Source organism: Lepidochelys kempii, chromosome 11, assembly GCF_965140285.1.
Source record: "Lepidochelys kempii isolate rLepKem1 chromosome 11, rLepKem1.hap1, whole genome shotgun sequence".
Lineage (NCBI taxonomy): Eukaryota > Metazoa > Chordata > Testudines > Cheloniidae > Lepidochelys > Lepidochelys kempii.
In genome coordinates this window covers 34,441,333-34,463,282 of record NC_136390.1, presented here as the reverse complement: position 1 = coordinate 34,463,282, position 21,950 = coordinate 34,441,333, and the positions used below count along the sequence as shown (strand labels likewise).

The 21,950-nt window shown below is 40.6% G+C and overlaps 1 protein-coding gene across 2 annotated transcripts; it reads right to left on the bottom strand.

Moving 5' to 3' along the window:
* Positions 1–448: 448 nt before the first annotated feature.
* Positions 449–21,602, bottom strand: GCA (grancalcin). Of its 2 annotated transcripts, XR_012154276.2 has the most exons (9): positions 21,449–21,602; positions 17,967–18,140; positions 10,089–10,158; positions 9,026–9,069; positions 8,581–8,728; positions 5,342–5,455; positions 5,002–5,106; positions 4,850–4,908; positions 2,573–2,598 (listed from the first exon to the last, which is right to left on the bottom strand). XR_012154276.2 is itself a non-coding variant. In XM_073305633.1 (8 exons), exons 1-8 carry the CDS (start codon positions 21,470–21,472, stop codon positions 2,572–2,574), a joined length of 660 nt encoding a protein of 219 aa, XP_073161734.1. In that variant the 5' UTR covers positions 21,473–21,600; the 3' UTR covers positions 449–2,571. The 2 variants fall into 2 exon arrangements, 1 of the variants encoding a protein (XP_073161734.1); XM_073305633.1 differs by lacking the exon at positions 5,002–5,106 and having other exon boundaries at positions 449–2,598; positions 21,449–21,600.
* Positions 21,603–21,950: the final 348 nt, after the last annotated feature.

The following is a 21,950-nucleotide window of genomic DNA, read 5'->3' as shown; positions in this document are numbered from 1 at the left end:
CAATCCATTGCTGAATCTTTGTGACTATGCACAAATAGGAAAGAACCCAGCCTGGCTTTCTGATTCCAGGTGGAAGTTGTGGGGAATCAGAGAAAATTCCCTTTTTTACTTGTAAATTAACCAAATGTGATCCAGATTTACTGCGATGTAAATAGACATGAAATGCAGACATGCCACACTTAGGGACTTTCCAGAAGTATGAATACTTTAAATGGGTAATTTCTTGCTGACCTAGAAGACTGTCAGATGTCCTGTCCCATGATCACACCGATTTTGCATTTCCTTTATATACACAGATTTCATTAGTAAAGACCAACATTTTCTTTAGATTTGTATGTATGTGTTGCATTTGACCACCCAGGATCCACTAATCAACTATGCCTATTTAGTGTATATTGATTTTTTGGAAAAAATTATGCTTGGAAAAAAGGACAATGTGACAAAAATATTGTCTGTAAATATTTTAGTTTAATAAGGGCAAAGATAATATACAGAAATAAAATCCACTGTGGACTCATAAGTGATCATGACAATAAATTTTACTTCTACTGTTCAAGAGGAGCACATCCTGGACCCTGTAAATTGCATGAAAAATACTATGGAGAAGTTGCTTTCCTCACTGTAGAGCTATGTATGACTAGTAGATGGAATTGTATTATCCATAAGAAAGCATTTGCTACTTGGCCTTTCAATGCCCATTTGGGATGTTTTGGGATTATTAATGAACACAGAGCGCAGCTATGCTCTTTGGAATGGAAGTTGGATGGACTAAATTAAGACATCCCCTAGGACTGATTTGCCTCCCTTGTCATTTAAAATGTACTATGATTCCACTTGAATATAGAATTGTAAAGCTGGATTTTTTTAAAAAATATTTGGCAGACTTTTTAAACCAAGATGAAATGCATCATTTATAAACCGTAGCATCTCCTGTAACATAACAAGTTTTTGTACGACAAATGTATGGCAAGCTATTTGAATGCCTATTTCTTTAAAAAAGAACTCAAAGATGACTTGGAAAATTGTTCACTGTTTACAAATAAAAGTACGTGTACACAAATTAGTATATTCAGTATCTTTACAACAACATGAAAACTTATTGGCAATAGGTCTAAACCTGCACAAAAACTGTTTACTTATTTCAGTCTTGAACAGCAGGATATGCAAATATTTAGTTTGTTACAGATCTGAAAACTTACTTCCAATAGTTACTATAATGCAAATACAATTAAGAGGGATCCAAAAAGGTTGAATACATTTCAGTATCAAAAATATTCAGCAAAATCGTTCTTAAATTGTTATGTTTAGTAGTATACTTGTGACACTATGGGAATAGGTGTAAGAAGCACAGAATTACATACGACACTGTTCATTGGCAAAATGTATACACGCGCGCACACAACAGAACAACAAGACTAAAAGTGCCTTGTTTGTCATGAGAAAAATATTTCCATAAATTCCTAACCACGGAGCACTCTCAATGCATCACAGTAAGTCTCCACTTCAAGCATGACATGAGCATAACTTCCAATTTAACCCCTGCTAAGGTTTGTTGTTGAAGGATACAGAACCTAGAATGGCTGTGGATTACAAAATTTGGGATTGAACAAAACCAACAGAAGTTTGATGAGATATAGAGTTGATCATGGTTGTGATTCACTCATTACTTCGCTGTTAGATGCACTGCTAAAATATCCTAGCAAAATAAGGACCTGCTTGAGTAATCCCCTAATCAGACTTCTGTTCACTAGGTTATTTTCTTAAGGGAATTTTTTTGATCTCAAAATGGAATAGGTTTACCAATTTGAGGGTCTACTGGGAGTCAATTTTTACAGAATAGGTGAAGACTTTAAAGCTTTCAAACTAAAAGGGAAGTGAACTCTATGAAGACTTGCAATAGTTCCTTAAACATTTTTTTTGCTTTCTGCATGTTGATTAGAAGAGAGGGTCTCAACTTTTACTCAACAAGAACTGTCCATAAATAAATTCTTGGAAGAACAATTTTTAACAGTCTGCCTTAGAAAAATCTATTGCAATGAGTCTGGAGAATTTTACCTAATAACTTGTTTTAAGTTGTGTTTCTGGTGGAATACTGAACTAGTGTCACCAAGCAACTAGAATTCCTCAGAGTATGACATCTGAAACAACGTACTTTGATGGTCACATGAAATACCTACATTAGTTTAGATTAAAAACCAGGATGTCTGATATTCTGCTCATGTATGCAGTCTAAATACATATAAAAATGAAATGGTCTATGCTTGCAACTCTTGCAGCTGTTACAAGCAAAAAGTTTGTTTAGTCTTCATTAAGCTTGAGTGCATAACAGGGTACTCGTCTGGAATTATGCATGTACATATAAAGAGTATGCTTCTGAAAAATAACAAAATGAAAAAAAATTATTGCTCTCAACTGTGCACTAAAATCAAAACATTTGTTCAAAGTGGATGTCGTAACGGGCAGAAAGATGGGGGAAGTCTGCTACAGCTTCAATTCACAGCAGGTTCAGTTAATTTCTTCTCAGGAGAAGACTTCACAGGTCGGAGTCTATATCCTTTAGCAGCCTTCCACTCAGATTGCCATGGTACACTGCAAAAACTAGAAGGGAAAAAAAAAAAGTCAAGGTAGCTAACACTCCGCACACACCACCACATTGGGAAATGAAAACAATTGGAATACTACAAATTATCAGGTCATCTAAAAAGAGTTCAGAAATTGTCTGTCTTGGTTTTGTCAGGGGTTTTTTTTGGGGGGGGGGGGGAGAAGGGGGGGTATGGAGAAAAGAAACTGTGGGAACACAACTTGGGACTTGTCTACTGGATGAACAAATGCTTAGAAGCGTTCAAAGAATTTGAAAGGAGTAAAATGAGAGATTTGTTTTGTTTTTAAATTTTCAGCATTAAAGACTTTCAAATTGCTACATCTGTACTATTAACAATGCACACAACACTATATAATGTCATGTATGCTTATGATGCTAAGTCAGTGCCACATAGGTAACAGATGACTGTTACAATCTAAGAGTCTGATCCTGCAAACATTTCCTACTGGATGTTAGTCCAATGAAGTCCATGGACATACTTTTAGTAATTGCTACTCACAGCCCATGAATAGACAACGCAAAACATATTAAGCCCTCAGCTCTGTGAAGACTTATGCACGTGCTTATCTTTAAAGATATGAGTAGTCCTACTGAGTTCATCTTGTGCTTAAAATCTTTGAAGGATTAAGGTCTTAGATTACAGAGTGGCCATTACAGGAGGGGTGTTTTTAGTCATTCTTTGGAGGTGAAGGTACAGGAAAGTTAACATGAATGCAACCAAAGAGTTTATTATAAAAAACATTTCTGATAAGTAAAATTTAAACATGCAGCTCGAGTCAGTCATTTGCAACAATAATGTTTTAGAATCATAGATCATAGAATATAGGGTTGGAAGGGACCTCAAGAGGTCATCTAGTCCAACCCCCTGCTCAAAAGCAGGACCAATCCCCAATTAAATCATCCCAGCCAGGGCTTTGTCAAGCCTGACCTTAAAAACTTCTAAGGAAGAAGATTCCACCACCTCCCTAGGCAACGCATTCCAGTGTTTCACCACCCTCCTAGTGAAAAAGTTTTTCCCCAATATCCAACCTAAACCTCCCCCACTGCAACTTGAGACCATTACTCCTTGTCCTGTCCTCTTCCACCACTGAGAATAGTCTAGAACCATCCTCTCAGGTAGTTGAAAGCAGCTATCAAATCCCCCCTCATTCTTCTCTTCTGCAGACTAAACAATCCCAGCTCCCTCAGCCTCTCCTCATAAGTCATGTGTTCCAGACCCCTAATCATTTTTGTTGCCCTTCGCTGGACTCTCTCCAATTTATCCACATCCTTCTTGTAGTGTGGGGCCCAAAACTGGACACAGTACTCCAGATGAGGCCTCACCAATGTCAAATAGAGGGGGACGATCACATCCCTTGATCTGCTCGCTATGCCCCTACTTATACATCCCAAAATGCCATTGGCCTTCTTGGCAACAAGGGCACACTGCTGACTCATATCCAGCTTCTCGTCCACTGTGACCCCTAGGTCCTTTTCCGCAGAACTGCTGCCTAGCCATTCGGTCCCTAGTCTGTAGCTGTGCATTGGGTTCTTCCGTCCTAAGTGCAGGACCCTGCACTTATCCTTATTGAACCTCATCAGATTTCTTTTGGCCCAATCCTCCAATTTGTCTAGGTCCCTCTGTATCCTATCCCTGCCCTCCAGCGTATCTACCACTCCTCCCAGTTTAGTATCATCCGCAAATTTGCCGAGAGTGCAATCCACACCATCCTCCAGATCATTTATGAAGATATTGAACAAAACCGGCCCCAAGACTGACCCATGGGGCACTCCACTTGACACCGGCTGCCAACTAGACATGGAGCCATTGATCACTATCCGTTGAGCCAGACAATCTAGCCAACTTTCTACCCACCTTATAGTGCATTCATCCAGCCCATACTTCCTTAACTTGCTGACAAGAATACTGTGGGAGACCGTGTCAAAAGCTTTGCTAAAGTCAAGATACAATACATCCACTGCTTTCCCTTCATCCACAGAACCAGTAATCTCATCATAGAAGGCGATTAGATTAGTCAGGCATGACCTTCCCTTGGTGAATCCATGCTGACTGTTCCTGATCACTTTCCTCTCATGTAAGTGCTTCAGGATTGATTCTTTGAGGACCTGCTCCATGATTTTTCCGGGGACTGAAGTGAGGCTCACTGGCCTGTAGTTCCCAGGATCCTAGTTCTGTGTAATCAGGTCAGCCTTGACTTTTCATATAGTCCCAACAAATTTGAGTATTTTATTTAGAGAGATACTTACATCATCATATACAAAATTCACATATCCCTGTTGCATGTTGTCTCGTCTCCGGAAGAAATCTTAGAAAAGAATAAAATAAGTAAATTGGAGCTTTGCAAAACTCCGAAGTATTTAATGTAGACCCTAAATGTAAGTTTGGTTGGCAGTATTACCTTGTCAAACATTTCTTTTGTCGTCCCCCCGCCCTCCGGCAAATTTGTCACTTTTGAACCTGTTTAACATTTCATACTTCTTTCCTTCCACATTCTATCTAAAAACTTACAGTAGAAAAGCAAAATTACTTTCTAGGTATCCTGAATACTGAACTATTACTAAAAACACTGAAGACAATTACATACAAAATAAATTTTAAAATGTAATCTTAAGAATTGTAAAAGATTTAAGAATTATAAGAATAATCTTTACACTACAATTACAATTTTTAGAAGAGAAAAAATTAGAACATAAACTCTGGACTGCATATCTATTTCAAAAAATACAAAACCCCCATACCTGTCAATGCCCGTAATTTCACACAGCAAGCCACATAGTCATCAAAAAAGATTTTGCCATTCTTGCTATAACGTTTTACAATAGCAGTTAGTGTTTGCGGGCTTAATCTGTAACCTAAAAGACCAAAAATAGGAAGTTACAGCCTATAATGTTACGACTTTTGCAACAGTTTGCTGGATAATCTTTGGAAAGTATGACTATTGAAATAATAATTACTATACATCCTGTACTGCAGTCAATGCAGTTTATAGGGCACAGTGAAGGAGTATTCATATGCAGCAGTGAAAAAGTTCAAATTTTCCGACATTAGAACGGTTCCATTATACACTGTGTGCCCATCCTGAAATTCATCTGAAAGGACAACTTCAGACATCATCATGAACACTCAAGACATTTAATCTTCCTCTTAAAGTGGAGATTAAGCAAATAAACACACGGAGGAGTCCTTGTGGCACCTTAGAGACTAACAAATTTATTTGGGCATAAGCTTTTGTGGGCTAAAACCCACTTCCTTATGCCCAAATAAATTTGTTAGTCTCTAAGGTGCCACAAGGACTCCTTGTTGTTTTTGCTGATACAGACTAAAACAGCTAACCCTCTGAAACCTGTCACCATACTAAACAGAGATACTAGTTCTGTGTAATCAGGTCAGCCTTGACTTTTTAGCAAAAGTAGCCAGAGGGTGGCTTGTGGACATTTTTAACAAGGCCCAGGAGTAAAAGGATGTTTAGCATCTACTGCCTGTTTGCCAGTTCACCTGCCAATTGCTCTATTTGGAACATACTCTGCACTAGTATTAGAAGTATTGGGGGTAGTCCTCATATCTATTCTAGTGACAGAGGACCCAACCACATCAGCCACACCACCAGAGGCTCATTCACCTGCAAGTCCACTAATGTTATATATGCCATCATGTGCCAGCAATGGCCCTCTGCCATGTACATTGGCCAAACAGGACAGTCCCTACGTAAAAGAATAAATGGACACAAATTGGACATCAGGAATGGGAACGTACAAAAGCGAGTCGGAGAACACTTCAATCTTCCTGGACATTCTATAACAGATTTGAAAGTAGCTATACTTGAACGAAAAAACTTCAGAAACAGACTTCAAAGAGAAACAGCAGAACTAAAATTAATTTGCAAATTTAACACTATTAATTTGGGCTTGAATAGGGACTGGGAGTGGCTGGCTCATTACAAAAGCAGCTTTGCCTCTCCTGGAATTGACACCTCCTCATCTATTATTGGGAGTGGACTACATCCACCCTGATCGAATTGGCCCGGTCAGCACTGGTTCTCCACTTGTGAGGTAACTCCCTTCTCTTCATGTGTCAGTATATTTATGTCTGCATCTGTAATTTTCACTCCATGCATCTGAAGAAGTGGGGTTTTTACCCACAAAAGCTTCTGCTCAAATAAATCTGTTAGTCTGTAAGGTGCCACTGGACTCCTTGTGGAATTAGAGTATCTTGACTGAACTCGGAGCCTTCTCCAAGAAAAAGTGCAGCATGCCCAGACAGCATGACTCTCCACTGTACAAAGAGTAGTTTCTGTGCTTTAATGCTGCTTGACAGGTTGGAGAAGGGAAAAGTAGACACACACACAAAGGCAAATGAAGAAAAGATGAGAGGATTACAACACCAGCCTGCCAGAAACATCGTTAACATGAAGTACTGCCTCTAGAAAAGTAGGTTCCTGTGCCTGACCGTTGTAGGACCAACACAGCATGTTCTAGACCCCCCCTTTCGTAACTTCAGCAAGTGTAAACAGAGACTCAGAGGAAGAAGAGAGAGAAAAGAATCTTATTTAGGTATATAATGTTTACTATTTTTTTTAAAGTGTATGCAATTTGGAAGTTTTCAAGCAAGAGGCCAGAGACATCTCATACAGGATTCAAGTCTCTAGCAAATTCAGTTCCCCATGGCATTTATTCTTTCCCTTCTTCCTGTCATTCAGAAGAAAGTGTGGGTATGCCGATACTGCTAGCACTGCTAAAAACAGCAGCGTAGATCTGGCAACACAGGCTTTGCTATGGGTTAGGTTGCATTGCTGAAGACCATGCCCCAACATCTATACTGCTATCTACGACAGTACTTGTGTGGGTATATCTACCTCAGCTCCAATCATACCCCCTACTTAGTAGTGGGGTCAGTGTCTATCTAACAGACTCGAGAGTAACTAGGAAGCTACTAACTTCCACCTTCTACCTCTATTCAAAAATTAACTTAGCAGCAGCTGCTAACGGTTGCAGCCCAGAGACTTAAGGATAGATTGTAATATCCCATGCACATGCACAAAATGACTATTACTCCAAACAACTGGAGCACTTTGATTCACAAGAGCATTAGCCTTTCCCACTCAGCGGGAAATGGAACATGCTAGCTATACACCAGGGTTCCAGAAATACAGTTTAACAGAAAGCCTTTTTATGCCAGTGCAGTGTCTGGCACTGGTTCCTGATTTACTATTGTTGGCTAGCAGCAGCTGCTATGATGAAGATTTGTATAACTTTTTTTTACAATGGGGTATTCTAGATGAAGAGCAACTTTTAGTCACTAATCTTTAACAACCTGCCATCAAAGGGGAAGCACACAGGCTTATGTGCATCTGCCCTATAAGATGGGCTAGGTTCATCATAGAGTGAGTGAGTGAGAGCGAGTGTCTCTTTATACTCTGCTGAAATGGTGTGCCCCCAGAACATATTTTGCACCTCATTGGGAAGACATATGCCCATGACTCCTCCAGGAGCAGAATGTACTGAAAGTCTTCCTTTCCCTCCTCTACCCCAAATAGATGTATTAGCCCTATGTATGCCAATATTAAGAAGTGCTGCATCTAAAAACTTGTGAAAATTAACAGTGTTCAGTACTGAATATGGCATTTATTTTAAGAGGGATTTCCTGTCTCCTCCCAATCTTCAAGGATGTGTCCCCAGATGACCAATCTTTCCATCTGAAGATGGCTGTATACAGCTCCCTATAAAGCTTATCGACACTATTTCTGGGCTAGCCAGGAAGGAAGGAATACTTAGTTGATAGTGAGGAGTTCCCAGAAATGAAGCATGGTACCTGTACAACACTCCTGGCAAGCCCTATATTTTGACCCCATAGGTAGCAACACAATTCACTGCAACCTTCCATATTCTACATGCTGCATCCTTATAATTAAAGTAGTAATATATATTGCATTAAATAGAACAAACAGGAGGTTGCAGAAGTTTTTGAAATGCTAACTTACCCATAGCTGCAATGACTTGACCCAATTCATGAAGTTCTACGGTTCCACTTCGGTCTTGATCAATCATCATGAAATTTTGCTTCCAAGCATTAAGAGCTGCCCAGAGTTCTTTGAATTCATTAAATCCCATTTTTCCTGTATAATCTCTCTGATGAAGTTTTGTTAACAAAAATAACTTAATACATTAAAACTAAGTAACTTAATAGGACAAACCAAATTATTAAACATATAATTTCAAGTCATATAAGGCAGTTTGACTTCTAACCACCCTGACAATACTAAAACAACCAATTTCTGTGCAACATTAAAAATGAATGGAGCCCAAGGATAGTGTTCTAAAACATTAGTTTAAAAATGTTTTGAAATTCTAGTTTCTTCTCAGGATTATTTATTGGTTTAAACTGACATTAAGACTACAGTATAGTCTACATTTTTCCAAGGATACATCCATCAGGGAGATCATAATTCTGCAGGTTTCCAAACTGAATGCTGAAAAATAGTCAAAGATTGAATCAAAACTAGATTAATTTTATTTTGTAACGAATGCAGTTTCAGTGACACTAGTCAACACATGAGTTAATTTGCTTTTGCAAGAGATTTTGAAAGCTCACCAGGAAAAACAAAATCAAGTAGGGGATGGCTAAAAGGACATGAAGACATTTGCTTCTACACTACTAGTTATTTAGGCCATGGGTTAGATGTGGATAAAATGCAGGACACTACATTGCTTTAGCATCTACTGAGCCAGGAACTGGTGACCCAGCTCCTGTTCTTAATGGAGAGTATTAATTCAGTATCAGCAGGGAGAACAAGGATTAAACAGGTGTGGAAACCAAATTACTATCTCAACTCAATATCTCAAGATGAAGGCACATTTGGTAGGCCAGTGTAGGAAAACTTGCTCTACTACTAGGCTATGCATGTCAAATACACAGTAATACTTTAAGAACAGTAAGATTTGGAATTAAAATTATTCACCCATAAAGCAAAGGTAGTTTATTTTGATTCCAGGAGTTTTATTAAATCCTTATAACAAAATAAGACATTATTTTGCCTTCCGAATAAGAGTTTTGGAATGTGTTGTACTCGAGACCCTACCTGGTCTCTAACCATATGCCATCTCATTCAAAGGGATTACAAAGCATGGTCCATGTCTTAGGAGGGGATGAGCACCCACCAGAGCCCAAGCCCTGTGATTGCAACTGTTTTCATATTCTGTTGTGTAAGAGGGAAAGCGTGAGAAATTCAAATTAAAGTGCACTGGAAACACTGTACAGATGAACTAGCACAAACGCTGATCTTCAGGATTGGCATTAGCAGGGCTGTGCCATTTATTTAAGGTGCACAGAAAGGACACATGCCAGCACAAAGCGGAAATCTGTGATAAGGAAGGAAATGAAAGAGGTACACAATGGGAGAGAGGGAATGCTCCTTGAAGAACAGAAATTCCAAAATATCATCCACAGATTAAAAGAGAAAGTGTACAGTAACAACATTCAAAGTCTTACGAGAATAGGTCCCACTGATTCCAGACTGTGTTAAGCATCTCTGTAGTTCCTCTGCATCCACTTCACCATCCTGTAGAACAGAGTGCATAGGTTTGTGGTCATGGACACTTATCAATACAAATCCATGCAAAAATGAAGTGTCAGTGAATAATCTAACAGAAGACAAATGAATTAGTTCATTATAACTATGTAAAGATATTTAATACTTAAAAAATTAAAAATACTACAAAATGGTGCCTCATCTAAATCAAGAGTCTGCAGCACTAAAGTTAAATAGAATTCCTTGCTTATAGCAATTACATGGAATCCTATCTTAGCAACAGTAATTAAATGGAATCCTATCTTAGCAACAAATACCTATTTAAAATGAGCCTTCAGCAGCAGTTAAATTACAGTGATATCGTCTGATAATTAGTATAGAATTTTCATATAAAGTTGCAGACAATTCTATCAAATAATTGGTTAAGGTGTTTTCTGCATTTATTTCTATTTTGTTCATGATTTTAATGAGAGCCTTCTAGAGTATCAGAGCCTCCATTCTGAAACAAAGTATTAAAAAGGTCCTTTTCTTTTGCCCATCACATTTCCCATTATATGTCAGGGGTCCCCTGTAATTTTGCTGTTCCTTGGTTGATGTACACAATAAAACTGACATTCTGACCATTTTGTGGTCAAAGAAGCTATGATGCTATTAACAGCAGGGATGTTATTCTTAGTGCCCTGGCAAAATTCCAATTTGGGTAGTTATATTCGAACTACCTATATCCTTCCACAGTTCAGTTGGATACCTATTCCTCACTTACTGTGCTAAGCTATCGTATAGTGTTGCTGTGCAGTTTTAAACAGCTTTCAGATGTTTCGCTTTTTAGAAGAATACAAACTCTTCAAACTGAAAAAGAAAAAAGAGCTGCCATGTTCCACACCGAAGGCGGTGATAGCTGCATTTCAGTAATGGGTCAAGTTATTCCAGAATCAATATAGTCGATTGTGCTGCACAGTGCTTTAGAATCCTTCAGGTTGAAAAGCAATAAAGAGGGATATGATGCTGTCCGATGACTGACTGTTGAACATACGTGACATGTGACTATGCTAGACGTGCTTTTTCTATCAGCCAAGTATCACTTTGTCTGTTCCCTCGTGTTCCTCTGCTCTGTTCCTAGCATTCTGTTCTCTCAGCATCTCCACAGAGCACTTCAAAAGAAGGATATTAAAATAACCCCAAAAGCTTGCTTATTTCATTGCCAGCACTGATTATAGCTAGTAAGATGCAAGTAAGAGCAACATAAAAAGGTGAATCTGAAAGCTAAACATCCCATATAGAGGTGTGCAGATCAGCCCTCTGAACACCCAAGACCAAAAGGTAACACAAGCTCTCAAAACCTCCACATTTTATCCTCTAAAAAGGAGTCTCCAAAAAACAAGATCTCAAGAAGCAAGTGAACAACAGGAAAATCTTGGGAAAAAAAATACAAAAAACACACACACAACAAAGGACTTTAAACAAGATTCTCTAGGCTTCACTGACAGCTTTGTAGAAAGGTTTAATCAGCTGGCCTTCCACTCTGTCTTAGAGCTAGAAACTTATAGCAGCAAGCTATGTTTTGTGGCTAGTTAGTAAGTATAAATGGCTGACACACTGAGCAGATCTTGTATCAGGTGGAATGAGATCTCCATGAAAGGACAAGCGGCACTTTTCACTGTACTTAGGTATACACTCTAAGTAACTTTTTGGAAGAGCCATGTTACAGTTCTAGGATATTATGATTGGCCAACATAAACAGTTAAATAAGGAAATCCAGCATGCAAGTCAAATTATTTTAATGCTACTGCATCTTACGCTAAAATTTGGTTTTATAAAACAAATAAAATTAAACATGAGCTGTAAAATAGGAAGAACCAATTTTTGGTGAGCTTGTCCCATGAACAGATAGAAGTTAAATCTGAGAGAAAATATTGTAAGACCCATTTTTCTTGTTCCTTGCCCTGCCATTCTTTATACTGCCTTAAGGGTAAAGCCATGAGGATAGCACATTCAGGGAAACTCCCCAGAAGCAAAGCAAAATTAGCCCATCCTGGTAAGATTCATCTTGTTCCTGCTTATATCACTGGATTTCATGCAGGAGCAGAGGTGACAGTCTCATCTTGAAGGGAGTGGGAAAAGAAAGATGTTCTATTTGCAGCTCTCCATGGAGGACTGAATTTCACCCATCACTGTGTTACAGCAGGGGCTAGTAACACTGTGTAGACTATGTAGACAATCACATGCTCTTCATCAATCCTCATCTGCCTGACTGAGGAGCAACACTGGCAGGCTCTAAAGTAAAAGTGATCAGCTCTATTAAGCTGCAAGAATCTCCACAGCATGGAGCCTTTATCCTCAAATGGGAAAAAGGACATTTTTCAATGGGTAAGCTCACACAAAAAAAGAAGGGTGAAGAAAAAGAAGGGAACTGAATAGCTTAAATTTTAGTGAGGTGAATATTATATTTCTGAATCTCATTTACTAGTCATATCAACAGTACAATGAAAGTCAGAAATACAATTTTCCCCTTTTGCCCTCCCCACCAAAAGCAATTCAATCCCCATGTTTCTGTGAATTTCTACCTGCTCAGTTCTTTGAGAGTCAAGGCCAGCGCTTCCATCACCCCACTGGTCTTGCTACATGGTAGATGACAGACTGTGGTTATGTGCCTCGTACTTCAGGAGTGAATGTGTATTCCCCCTACAAAAAACTAAGTTTACTATAGTATTATACTTGAGAATTTAAAAAAAAAAAAAAAAAAAAAAAGGAAAAACTCTCTAAAAAGTCAGCAAGTGCTCAGTTAAGATTCCAAAAGGAGCTCACAAAAACTGTAACTCAGCCCATTACCCACACGTCTTACAATAAGGGCTTTTGTTACATAGTTACACAAATACACATGCATGCAAGGAAGAGAGACCAATATATATGTTTCAAGATTTGTCATATTGCAAAGCATACTGCACTTGGAACAGAGATATGAAAGAGTGGACAACAGAAGACCTCTTTGTTAACTGTAATCTACTTTTACTTACGGATGTAAAATTTCTGAAGATAAATTTGGAATAGAATTGATTTTGACAGCAAAGACAATGCAGGTTTGCACACTGACGCGACAAAGTTTTCTCACTATCCCTTGGTAGACAACAGTGAAAGAACCAAGCTATTTCTGTGTTATCAGAGACAAACAATACGAACATGCTAAATCTGTTGAGTTCCATAGCTCAAAACCAGCTCATCCAATAGTCATGAAACTCGAGACCACATTTTTAGGCTGATACTAACCAGGAGAAACTTTATCTTAAACACATTTGAGAAAATTAGAATGTAAAAACACAAGGAATGGAATGGCTCCTGCAAACTTCGCTAGGAGGTATTCATGATTTCAAAATAAAGCATGCTATCAGGAGGCAAGCAGGGTGGCTTGCCCGTAGCTCAGCCAGGTTCCAACAATGCTTATGTATGGAATACACTCATCCATCAACCTCTCTATTTTGGAGTTTGTCCACTCTGTTTAGGGACTATGCAAAACTGTGTCCTTCACCAAGTGTGATCTTCGCTTCCTCTGAGGCATGCATGATGCAAGCTTGACTGTTATGCCTATAAACCGAAGTTTTGATTCAATCTAGCTTTGAATTCACTCTAGCATGCTAGAGGACACTAAACTAAAGATAATACTACCGATGAGCTTGGCTGACAAAACAAGAAATGATCTTTAGCAAAAATTATTTATGGAGACAGATTCCTCAAAGGTACTGTAGAAAGAAATCTTTTACACTAAAAGTTTGAAATAATTTGAGCTTTGGACAAAGATTTCCTTTGCCTAGTTCAATTTCATGTGAGTATCAGGATAAAGGGAAACCCACAATTTTGGGAAGGGAGGAGAGTTTTGAGAATTCTGAGTTTTTCTCAGCTGCCAATCCAATTAACTGCATAACTAAACTGGCAGCCGGGGAAAAAAAAAACCACAATACCCACTCTAAAATTAAGCAATGACCTTTTCTCACCCACTATTTAGGTTTTGTGCATTTCTTTTGTATAGTCATCTTACCATGATACTGTGTAAGAGCCTAAACAGAAAAGGGGAATATTCAGCCCCTCTCTTTCTATTTCTCCACTTTTAGGGGAGAAGACAAGTGGCATATTAGCATATCCATTTTTATTTTTTTAACCTTTTCCTTTCTTCCCTTCACCAAAAACACAATTACTCACTGAGGAGTCAGATGCAGGTGCTTCTCCTAATCTGTTTATGCCTCATCACACTCTCCCTCACATTTTTGGGCCTCTGCCTTGAATCATGTCTCAGCCGCATGTCTCGTGCCTCTGGAACAGTGTGAAACTGATAGAATCCTAACTCGTGTCACTGCTGCTCCTGCTGAAGACATGCTATGGGTCAAATCCTGCTCTCACAGAAGTAAACGGCAAAACTATCATCTCTCCATAATGGCTATTATAAAGTCACAAGCTATGCATTTAGGCCCCAATCCTGTACCTGGATCTGTGTAGGTATGGATCCCTATGCCTGAGCAAAACTGCAAATAATTCCAGGAGAGCCAAATGGAACAGGTCTTTCTGAGCAATACCCAGAGTGGTTTAAAAACAAAAAAAAACCCACAAACATTTTTCCTTTTAACTCAGATTGTGTATTTAGATTTTTTTAAAACTGTATTTAAAATTATGACAACTTACATTAAGGTCTAAATGTACTACAAGTCATTAATCATTTAAATTAAATTAAAAAATATGCAGTTTTAAAAACAGTCAAACCACTGAACTGGTGAAAGTCACTAGCTCAGCACCTGGAACCAGAGTTTGTTCAAGTGCTAAATCAGCTTTTCACACCAGTAACCTCCACCGAGAATATTTTTTTCATTTCAGCTTATTCAACTAGTTCAGTTCAATGATTAGTCATTCAAAGTTAAGAAACCAACTGGGAGTTGAAAAAGCAGTCAAGCTTATTTTCCTCTTCCAATCTATGAATAAAAACTAGGTGTGAGGACAAGTTCTACTACAGTAGAACCTCAGACTTATGAGCATCTCGGGAATGGAGGTTGTACATAACTCAAACGTTTGTAACTCTGAACAAAATGTTATGTTTGTTCAAGTTTACAACTGAACATTGACTTAATACAGCTTTGAAACTTTACTACGCAGAAGAAAAAGGATGCTTTCCCTTTTTCCCCTCTGTAGTTTACATCTAACACAGTACTGTACTGTACTTGCTTTTTGGTCTCTGCTGCGGCCTGACTGCATACTTCCAGTTCCAAATGAGGTGTGTCATTGACTGATCAGTTTGTAACTCTGGTGTTCGTAATTCTGAGGTTCTACTGTAGTTCTAAAATCTTGAAACAATCACTTCAATGGCTAAGGATAATACTTCCTAGTTTTAAATGCAAAATGTTTTGATAATGTTTTTCCCTTATGTATCCAGCACATACAAGGTTTAGTTTTACCGAACTAATCAAACAATTTTAAATTTTGGACATAACTGAATTCCAATTTCCATCCAAATACAGCTGGGCACAAATCACTTGTAAATAAGAAATACACCATTCACCATTTTTAACATAAAAGTGTAAAACTTAGGAATATGAATGTATGTTAAACCACATAATTGCTTAAATCCTCCTGGTCAGCACATGAGTATCAAATTTAGAGTAATGGCCATATTTAGTTGCAAATCAACGTGTTTTAATGGCTACCAAAAAATGAGAATCAAAAATGTCTTTAGGAAGATAACCATAAAAACCACAAATGCAAAACAAGATTACCATTGATGTAAATCAAGGTTTCCTGCTTGCTGATTTAAATCAATCCACCCTGGTTATACCGTATCATATCAGTCCGAGTACTAATCCAGTGACCAGACAGAAAGTGAGTTTTAGTTTACTGCTCCCAGCAGCACCAAATTTATGTTGCATGCCCCAACCAGTCAAACAGTTCAGACAGGTTTGCAATTCAGAGATAAACATGTGGGTCCTTCTGGCCTGTAATCAAGGAGACTGAATGTTTTTGCAAGGGAAGTCATGAGTGTCCTGGTTGAGGCAATTTAATTATGAAGTCTTAATATGCCTTTGCTAATATATTTTGGATATGTGTTATCCTCCTAGAAAATGTCATGTCTTAAGCATGTTTGAGAAGGAAGAGAACCAACGGTGATCAAGTATTGCTCAGGGATCACATACAGCTACACAGCAATTTTAATATAATGTGGACCCTTTACTCAGGAATGCATTAAAAATGTCTGTGTTGCTCTAAGCACTGCAGCTATTTTACAGTGTATCCATCTGCTCCTGCTTCCACAGGTTAGTAGGGACAAAGGCAGGATATGACTCATCACAAAACAGAAAAAGTGGTGTTCTGCACCAAAAAGAAATAAAGGATAAAAGATGGTTAGGTAAGCAGAGTCAAGGCAGCACAATGCATCTTAAAGCAGAAGTCAATAGACAAATTGAGTTTCACAGCCTCAATCTGTAATGACTGTGACTTATGCCAGAAGAAAAAAAAAAAAAAGCAGCTCCTGTAATCTAGAAGAGAAGATTACTCACCTGGACCTGGAGATCTTCAAATACATTGCCTCTGCAGTTCCACGTTCTTAGGAATGTGCATGTTGGCAGCACAAATCCCAAATCATCTAGAGAACAGTAACCTGTGGGGCCATGCACATGCCCTCTGTGAATCCTTGTCAGCCCCCTCTTCCCCCTCCCCCCACATTTTTACCCCAGATCACACTGTAGAAACTTCCTGGTTCTTATTCCTTACATTACTTGATCATATATTGTGCTGTTGCTGCCATTCGCATTACAGAAGCATAATGCAGATTGGGACATGGTATCTATTTTCACTCCCACCCAATAAAATAGCCATGTATACATTATTCTCAGTGTTTAATACCCTTATTTTATACTAGATAGCTCTTCAAAGCCATGCAATAGCATGCTGGCTCAATAAGCCAGTTAAACGTGACTAGATTTGTATTTGTCTATCCTCCATCACCATCTTACTAAAACAAACTATGCACTCCTGTATCAATAAGAGATACCGTTTGGATAGTAATATGTGACCGAGGAACTTAAATATCAGATTTAGGACCTCAGGTTAAAAGAAATACTTGAATACAATTCAGGCAGCATCCATTTTAAAGACCCAAGTCCCTTGGGATTCTACTTTAAGATGCCATGTTCTTGCACTCCTTCCCTTTCTACTTTGTTCTGTATGAAAGCACCAAAATCAGTTAATGAGAATCCTGGTCTGGTCTCAGACACCACTTGAACAGGATTTTAGTGTTTCATTTTACTACCTGCATATAAAACTGTAGCACAATACTATAAAAGTGGCCTGGACAGAGAGATCGAGGGAAACCATCACCTTCACTTCAGGAGGCAGTGAAAACATGAATATGGAATACTTATTATTCTATTAATGAAGATTTGTATAAAGTCTACCAAGTCTGCAAAAGTTTAACAGGCTATTATATTATTATTTTGGGGGATGGAGGACGCAGTAATTGGTTCTTCTTCCTTGAGACAATCACTGGTATTTTTTAAAATGTCTATATTTCAAGCATGTAGAACTGTAAAGTTTGTTCTTCAGGTTAAGAAAGTATTAATGAAGGATGAAAGCTTGTTTACAGCTCACCACTGACATTAGCCTTTATGCTACTAGTCACGAACAACACTGTTCAATTAACTGAGGAGAGGGAGGACAATCCAATTTTACCTGGTGAGACACAATTCCGACTATGAGAGCTTTAATAATACTGTTCTGAGCAAGCCGAGTGTTTTTCTTTCACAGAAAAAACAGACTTTGCTAGCTCGGTCAATTCACAAGGCTTAATTACATTGCATACACTACCGTACCTGTCCAGCGATAGCAGCGAAGTAAGTCCACATAGGGTCAGCAGCAGCAGAATAAGTACCAGAATATGCAGAATATCCAGAGTATCCTCCATGAGGCATATTTGGTACTGCTCCTGGCATTGGCTGTCCCACTGTCATTTGCATTCCAGGCATCTGACCACTGTAACCTCCATACTTTTGTGAAAAAGAGAAATATTTCAGTGTCATCAGCAGCTCAATCTATAGTAACAGACTTCCATTTACAAAGTCGTCTTATTCATGATGTACTTTTATTAAAATGCCCATTACACAGCCTAATTCAAATAACCATACCACCTCAAATTCATTGGTCATGTATTCAAACACTGACCCATTATCTGCCCCCCCTTTTTTTAAATTATTAAAAGAAGGTACCCATATGCTGTGATCACACAACACTTTCTCATTCAGAGTTTTTAGAATAGTTCTAAAACTAATACTTTGCTACCTGATTGCAAAAGGATAAATTGTACTACCAAAGAAATGTTATATGAGAAATTAAATTATTTTTCCAAAGAGAAATGGCAGTTGTTAGTGGATCTCTTTTAAAAATGAGGTATAAAACAGAATATGGACACTTTTTTTGCAGAATTTAGTAACTAATTCCAGTTTGGATAAATTCTAACCATCTAATCCTCCCTGCAGTTTCCATTAAATATTATATTCTTCACTCCTGTGCTAAACTGATTAGTTATTTAAATCAGTCATACAGACTGTTTCAGCAGTCTTGACAGGTTGAGCAGAGAAACTGTATTGTGATGTTGAAATGGGTGGGGCTTTATTTGACTACTAAAATAATGCTTAGAAGTGATTTTTATTTGTATATAGCAGAGGCCCTCATCCTCCAATAAGCACTCATTTTTATTACTACCATAAGGACTACCTTCAAAATGAGAGATTTTTTGTTGTGACACTGACTTATTAAAGAGTGGGAGGAAAAATATAATGAACATGCTAATTGCTTTTTGCTCATCAATAGAAACGGAAAGGATTTTCCAAAATAATTCAGCACCAGATCTCAGGCAAATGCCAATGCCAAGGCAACTAGGGGGTGAGAGACAGGAGACAGAACTGGAAGCTGAACCATAGCCCCTCTGAGAAGGGAATGAAACCAACTCTGCACATTGATGCTTCAATAGAAAGTTCTGGCATAAAAATAGAAGACTGCAGAGGCAGCTGTCAATACTGGATACTTCTTTTAAAGGCAGCTTAGAACGGCTCCAAAGAATCCATCCTCTGTATAATATTTCAAAAGTAGTATCATATCCAAAGAAAGCAATGAGGATACCCTACCCGTCAGAATCCCAAGTAGCAGCTCTCATAGCTATGGTACTACCTGTGTTTCACTGCCCACTCAGGTTTAGTTCTGATGACCCTCTGTTGTGACACAGGGATGGCAAGGCCAAAATTAAGTGATGGGTGATGCGACTCCCATGCATCATGTCACAATACTACTCATTCAATGCTGGTCCTACTCCCTCATCATACCAGAGGGGTTGTAGAACCAAACCTGAGGGGACAGCTCCTGTACCAGAGCTACCCGCAGGGGCCTGCCTTGCCCCACTTCCAGCTGCTCCTGTACCCTCTCAGGAACGGGGAAGGTCACTGCACCAGGCTCAAAAGGTGGGGGCGGAGCATGGTGCGGTCTCAGCAGGCCAGGTACTGGGGTCAGCAGAGGCAATGGGAATGGCATCACAAGTTTATAACACATACCATGGGAAAAACTACTGAGCTCCCTACAAACTCACAGAAGTAGCTCCATATCTGTACAGGGCCATTTTGTAAGTGGGTGTGCTTCCTGTTGCAACATCACCACTCTCTGGTAGTTTGTGAGGGTACTTCAGGCTCCATGATTATTCCAGCCCTATACAAACTAGGACAGTCAGAAAGGCACTCCTTGCCAGAGCAGTCTGTGGCGATGGCCACGAGAAGCGAAAGTCCCAACTGCTTGCCAGGATAATTTGGACTGTATTTAAAGAGCAAAATGAACAGGAGTACTTGTGGCACCTTAGAGACTAACAAATTTATTAGAGCATAAGCTTTCATGGGCTACAGCCCACTCCATCGGATGCATAGAATGGAACATATAGTAAGAAGATTATATATATATATATTATCCACAGAAGATGGAAGTTGCCATACAAACCGTAAGAAGCTAATTAATTAAGATGAGTTATGAGAAACTGCTGAGCTTGAATTAATATGCAAACTAGATACCATTAAGTCTGCTGCAGTTTCCACAGGATGCATCCGATGAAGTGAGCTGTAGCTCACGAAAGCTCATGCTCAAATAAATTGGTTAGTCTCTAAGGTGCCACAAGTACTCCTTTTCTTTTTGCGAATACAGACTAACACGGCTGTTACTCTGAAACTTGGGTTTGAATAGAGACTGGGAGTGGCTAGGTCATTACACATATTGAATCTATTTCCCCATGTTAAGTATTCTCACACCTCCTTGTCAACTGTCTAAATGGGCCATCTTGATCATCACTGCAAAAGTTTTTTTCTCCTGTGATAATAGCTCATGTTAATTAATTAGCCTCTTACAGTTTGTACAGCAACTTACACACACATACAGAGAAGGTGGATCTATATCTATCTACTTACTATATGTTCCATTCTATGCATCCAATGAAGTGGCCTGCAGCCCACAAAAGCTTATGCTCTAAATCTGTTAGTCTCTGAGGTGCCACAAGTACTCCTATTCTTTTTGTGGATACAGACTAACACGGCTGCTACTCTGAAACCATTTAAAGAGCAGTGACGCAAAGGTTAGAGGCCCCGCAATCCCAGTTCTCTTTCTCCGACAGCTACTCACTGAAACTGGCTCTGCCTGTTAAGGTGCGACAGGCTTGTTCTGAAAGAAACTTGTCATTATGCAAGGCACATTTTCTGTTTCACACCAGGGCCCCTGGCCAGCCCTCGAGCACCAACTTCCGACTCTTGACCCCTCCCGCGTGCTCCACCCCACGAGTGGGTGCGTGCGGCCGCTCTGTGCAATCGCCCTGCCTGGTTTCCCATGCTACCGCTAGAGGCGTCGCTCGAGGCCCAGGGCCGCGCCTGCCCGGGCCTATCCGCGGACGCTGCTCAATACCGGGAACGGCACGGCACGAACGGGTGACGAGAGCCCCCTCGGCCGGGTCCCCGCCCGCGCAGGCTGCCCCCAGCACCGCGGGGTGCCTGCCACGCCCGGCCGGCGCGGTGGGGCCTGCCCGCCTCGGCTCGAGCGATCGCTCCCCCCCCACGCCTGCGGCGCTGCGCCCGCCCAAGGGCACGGCAGCTCCGAGGGGCTGCTGGTCCCGCCGGCCCCCGTGGGCCGGGAAGGCCCGGCCCAGGCTCGGCCCTTTGTCCCGTGCTGACGCGCAAGGCCCGCAGGCGGCAGGGCCTCACTCTGCCCTCTCCCCGCGGAGCCCACAAGGGGCGACGCCGGAGCCGGTCCCGGTCCCCTCGTCGCAGCGACTCACCGCTCCGAACCCCGGGTAGGCCATGGCGGAGACACGGGCCGAGCCGCTGCCGTCACAGTTCACAGCCCGGGAACCTGCTGCCGCTGCTACGCCGCCGAGTCACCCCGCCCGATCGCGGAAGCTCGGAGGAGCCCGGGCCTCTGAGTCCTGCCATTGGCTGGCGGGCTCCCCGCCCCCTTCTGTCGTCAGGCCTCGTGGGGGCGGGGCACAACTCCCCTCCCCAGTTTGTGCAGGTCCGGCGGCAGGGAGCGAGCGAGAGGGAACGTTTGCGGGGCGGGGGAGAGGCGTTGGGAAGGCGGGGCGGGGCGGGGCGTGGGGGTGGGGGTGGGGGTGGGGCGGCCGGGCTGGCTGTCGGAGAATTTCTCTCTCCGTTGTTGCACTGCGGACCGGAACTCAGCGAGGCCCGAGCCGGCGCAGGCGGCAGCTGTGGCCGCGCGGAGACGGGCGGTGGCTGAGCCGCTGCTCTGCTGGGGGAGCCGGCGGAGGGCGAGGCTGCGCTGGG

What these genes read in the sequence shown, in the direction of transcription:
- GCA (XM_073305633.1), bottom strand. Translation starts at nt 21,472, where the DNA reads ATGGCCTACCCGGGGTTCGGAGCG. An exon ending in TCGCTGCTATCGCTGGACAG is followed by an intron (nt 10,159 to 17,966) that starts GTACGGTAGTGT and finishes TCTGTTCTACAG; the next exon opens with GATGGTGAAGTGGATGCAGA. An exon ending in GAAATTACGGGCATTGACAG is followed by an intron (nt 4,909 to 5,341) that starts GTATGGGGGTTT and finishes TTCTTTTCTAAG; the next exon opens with ATTTCTTCCGGAGACGAGAC.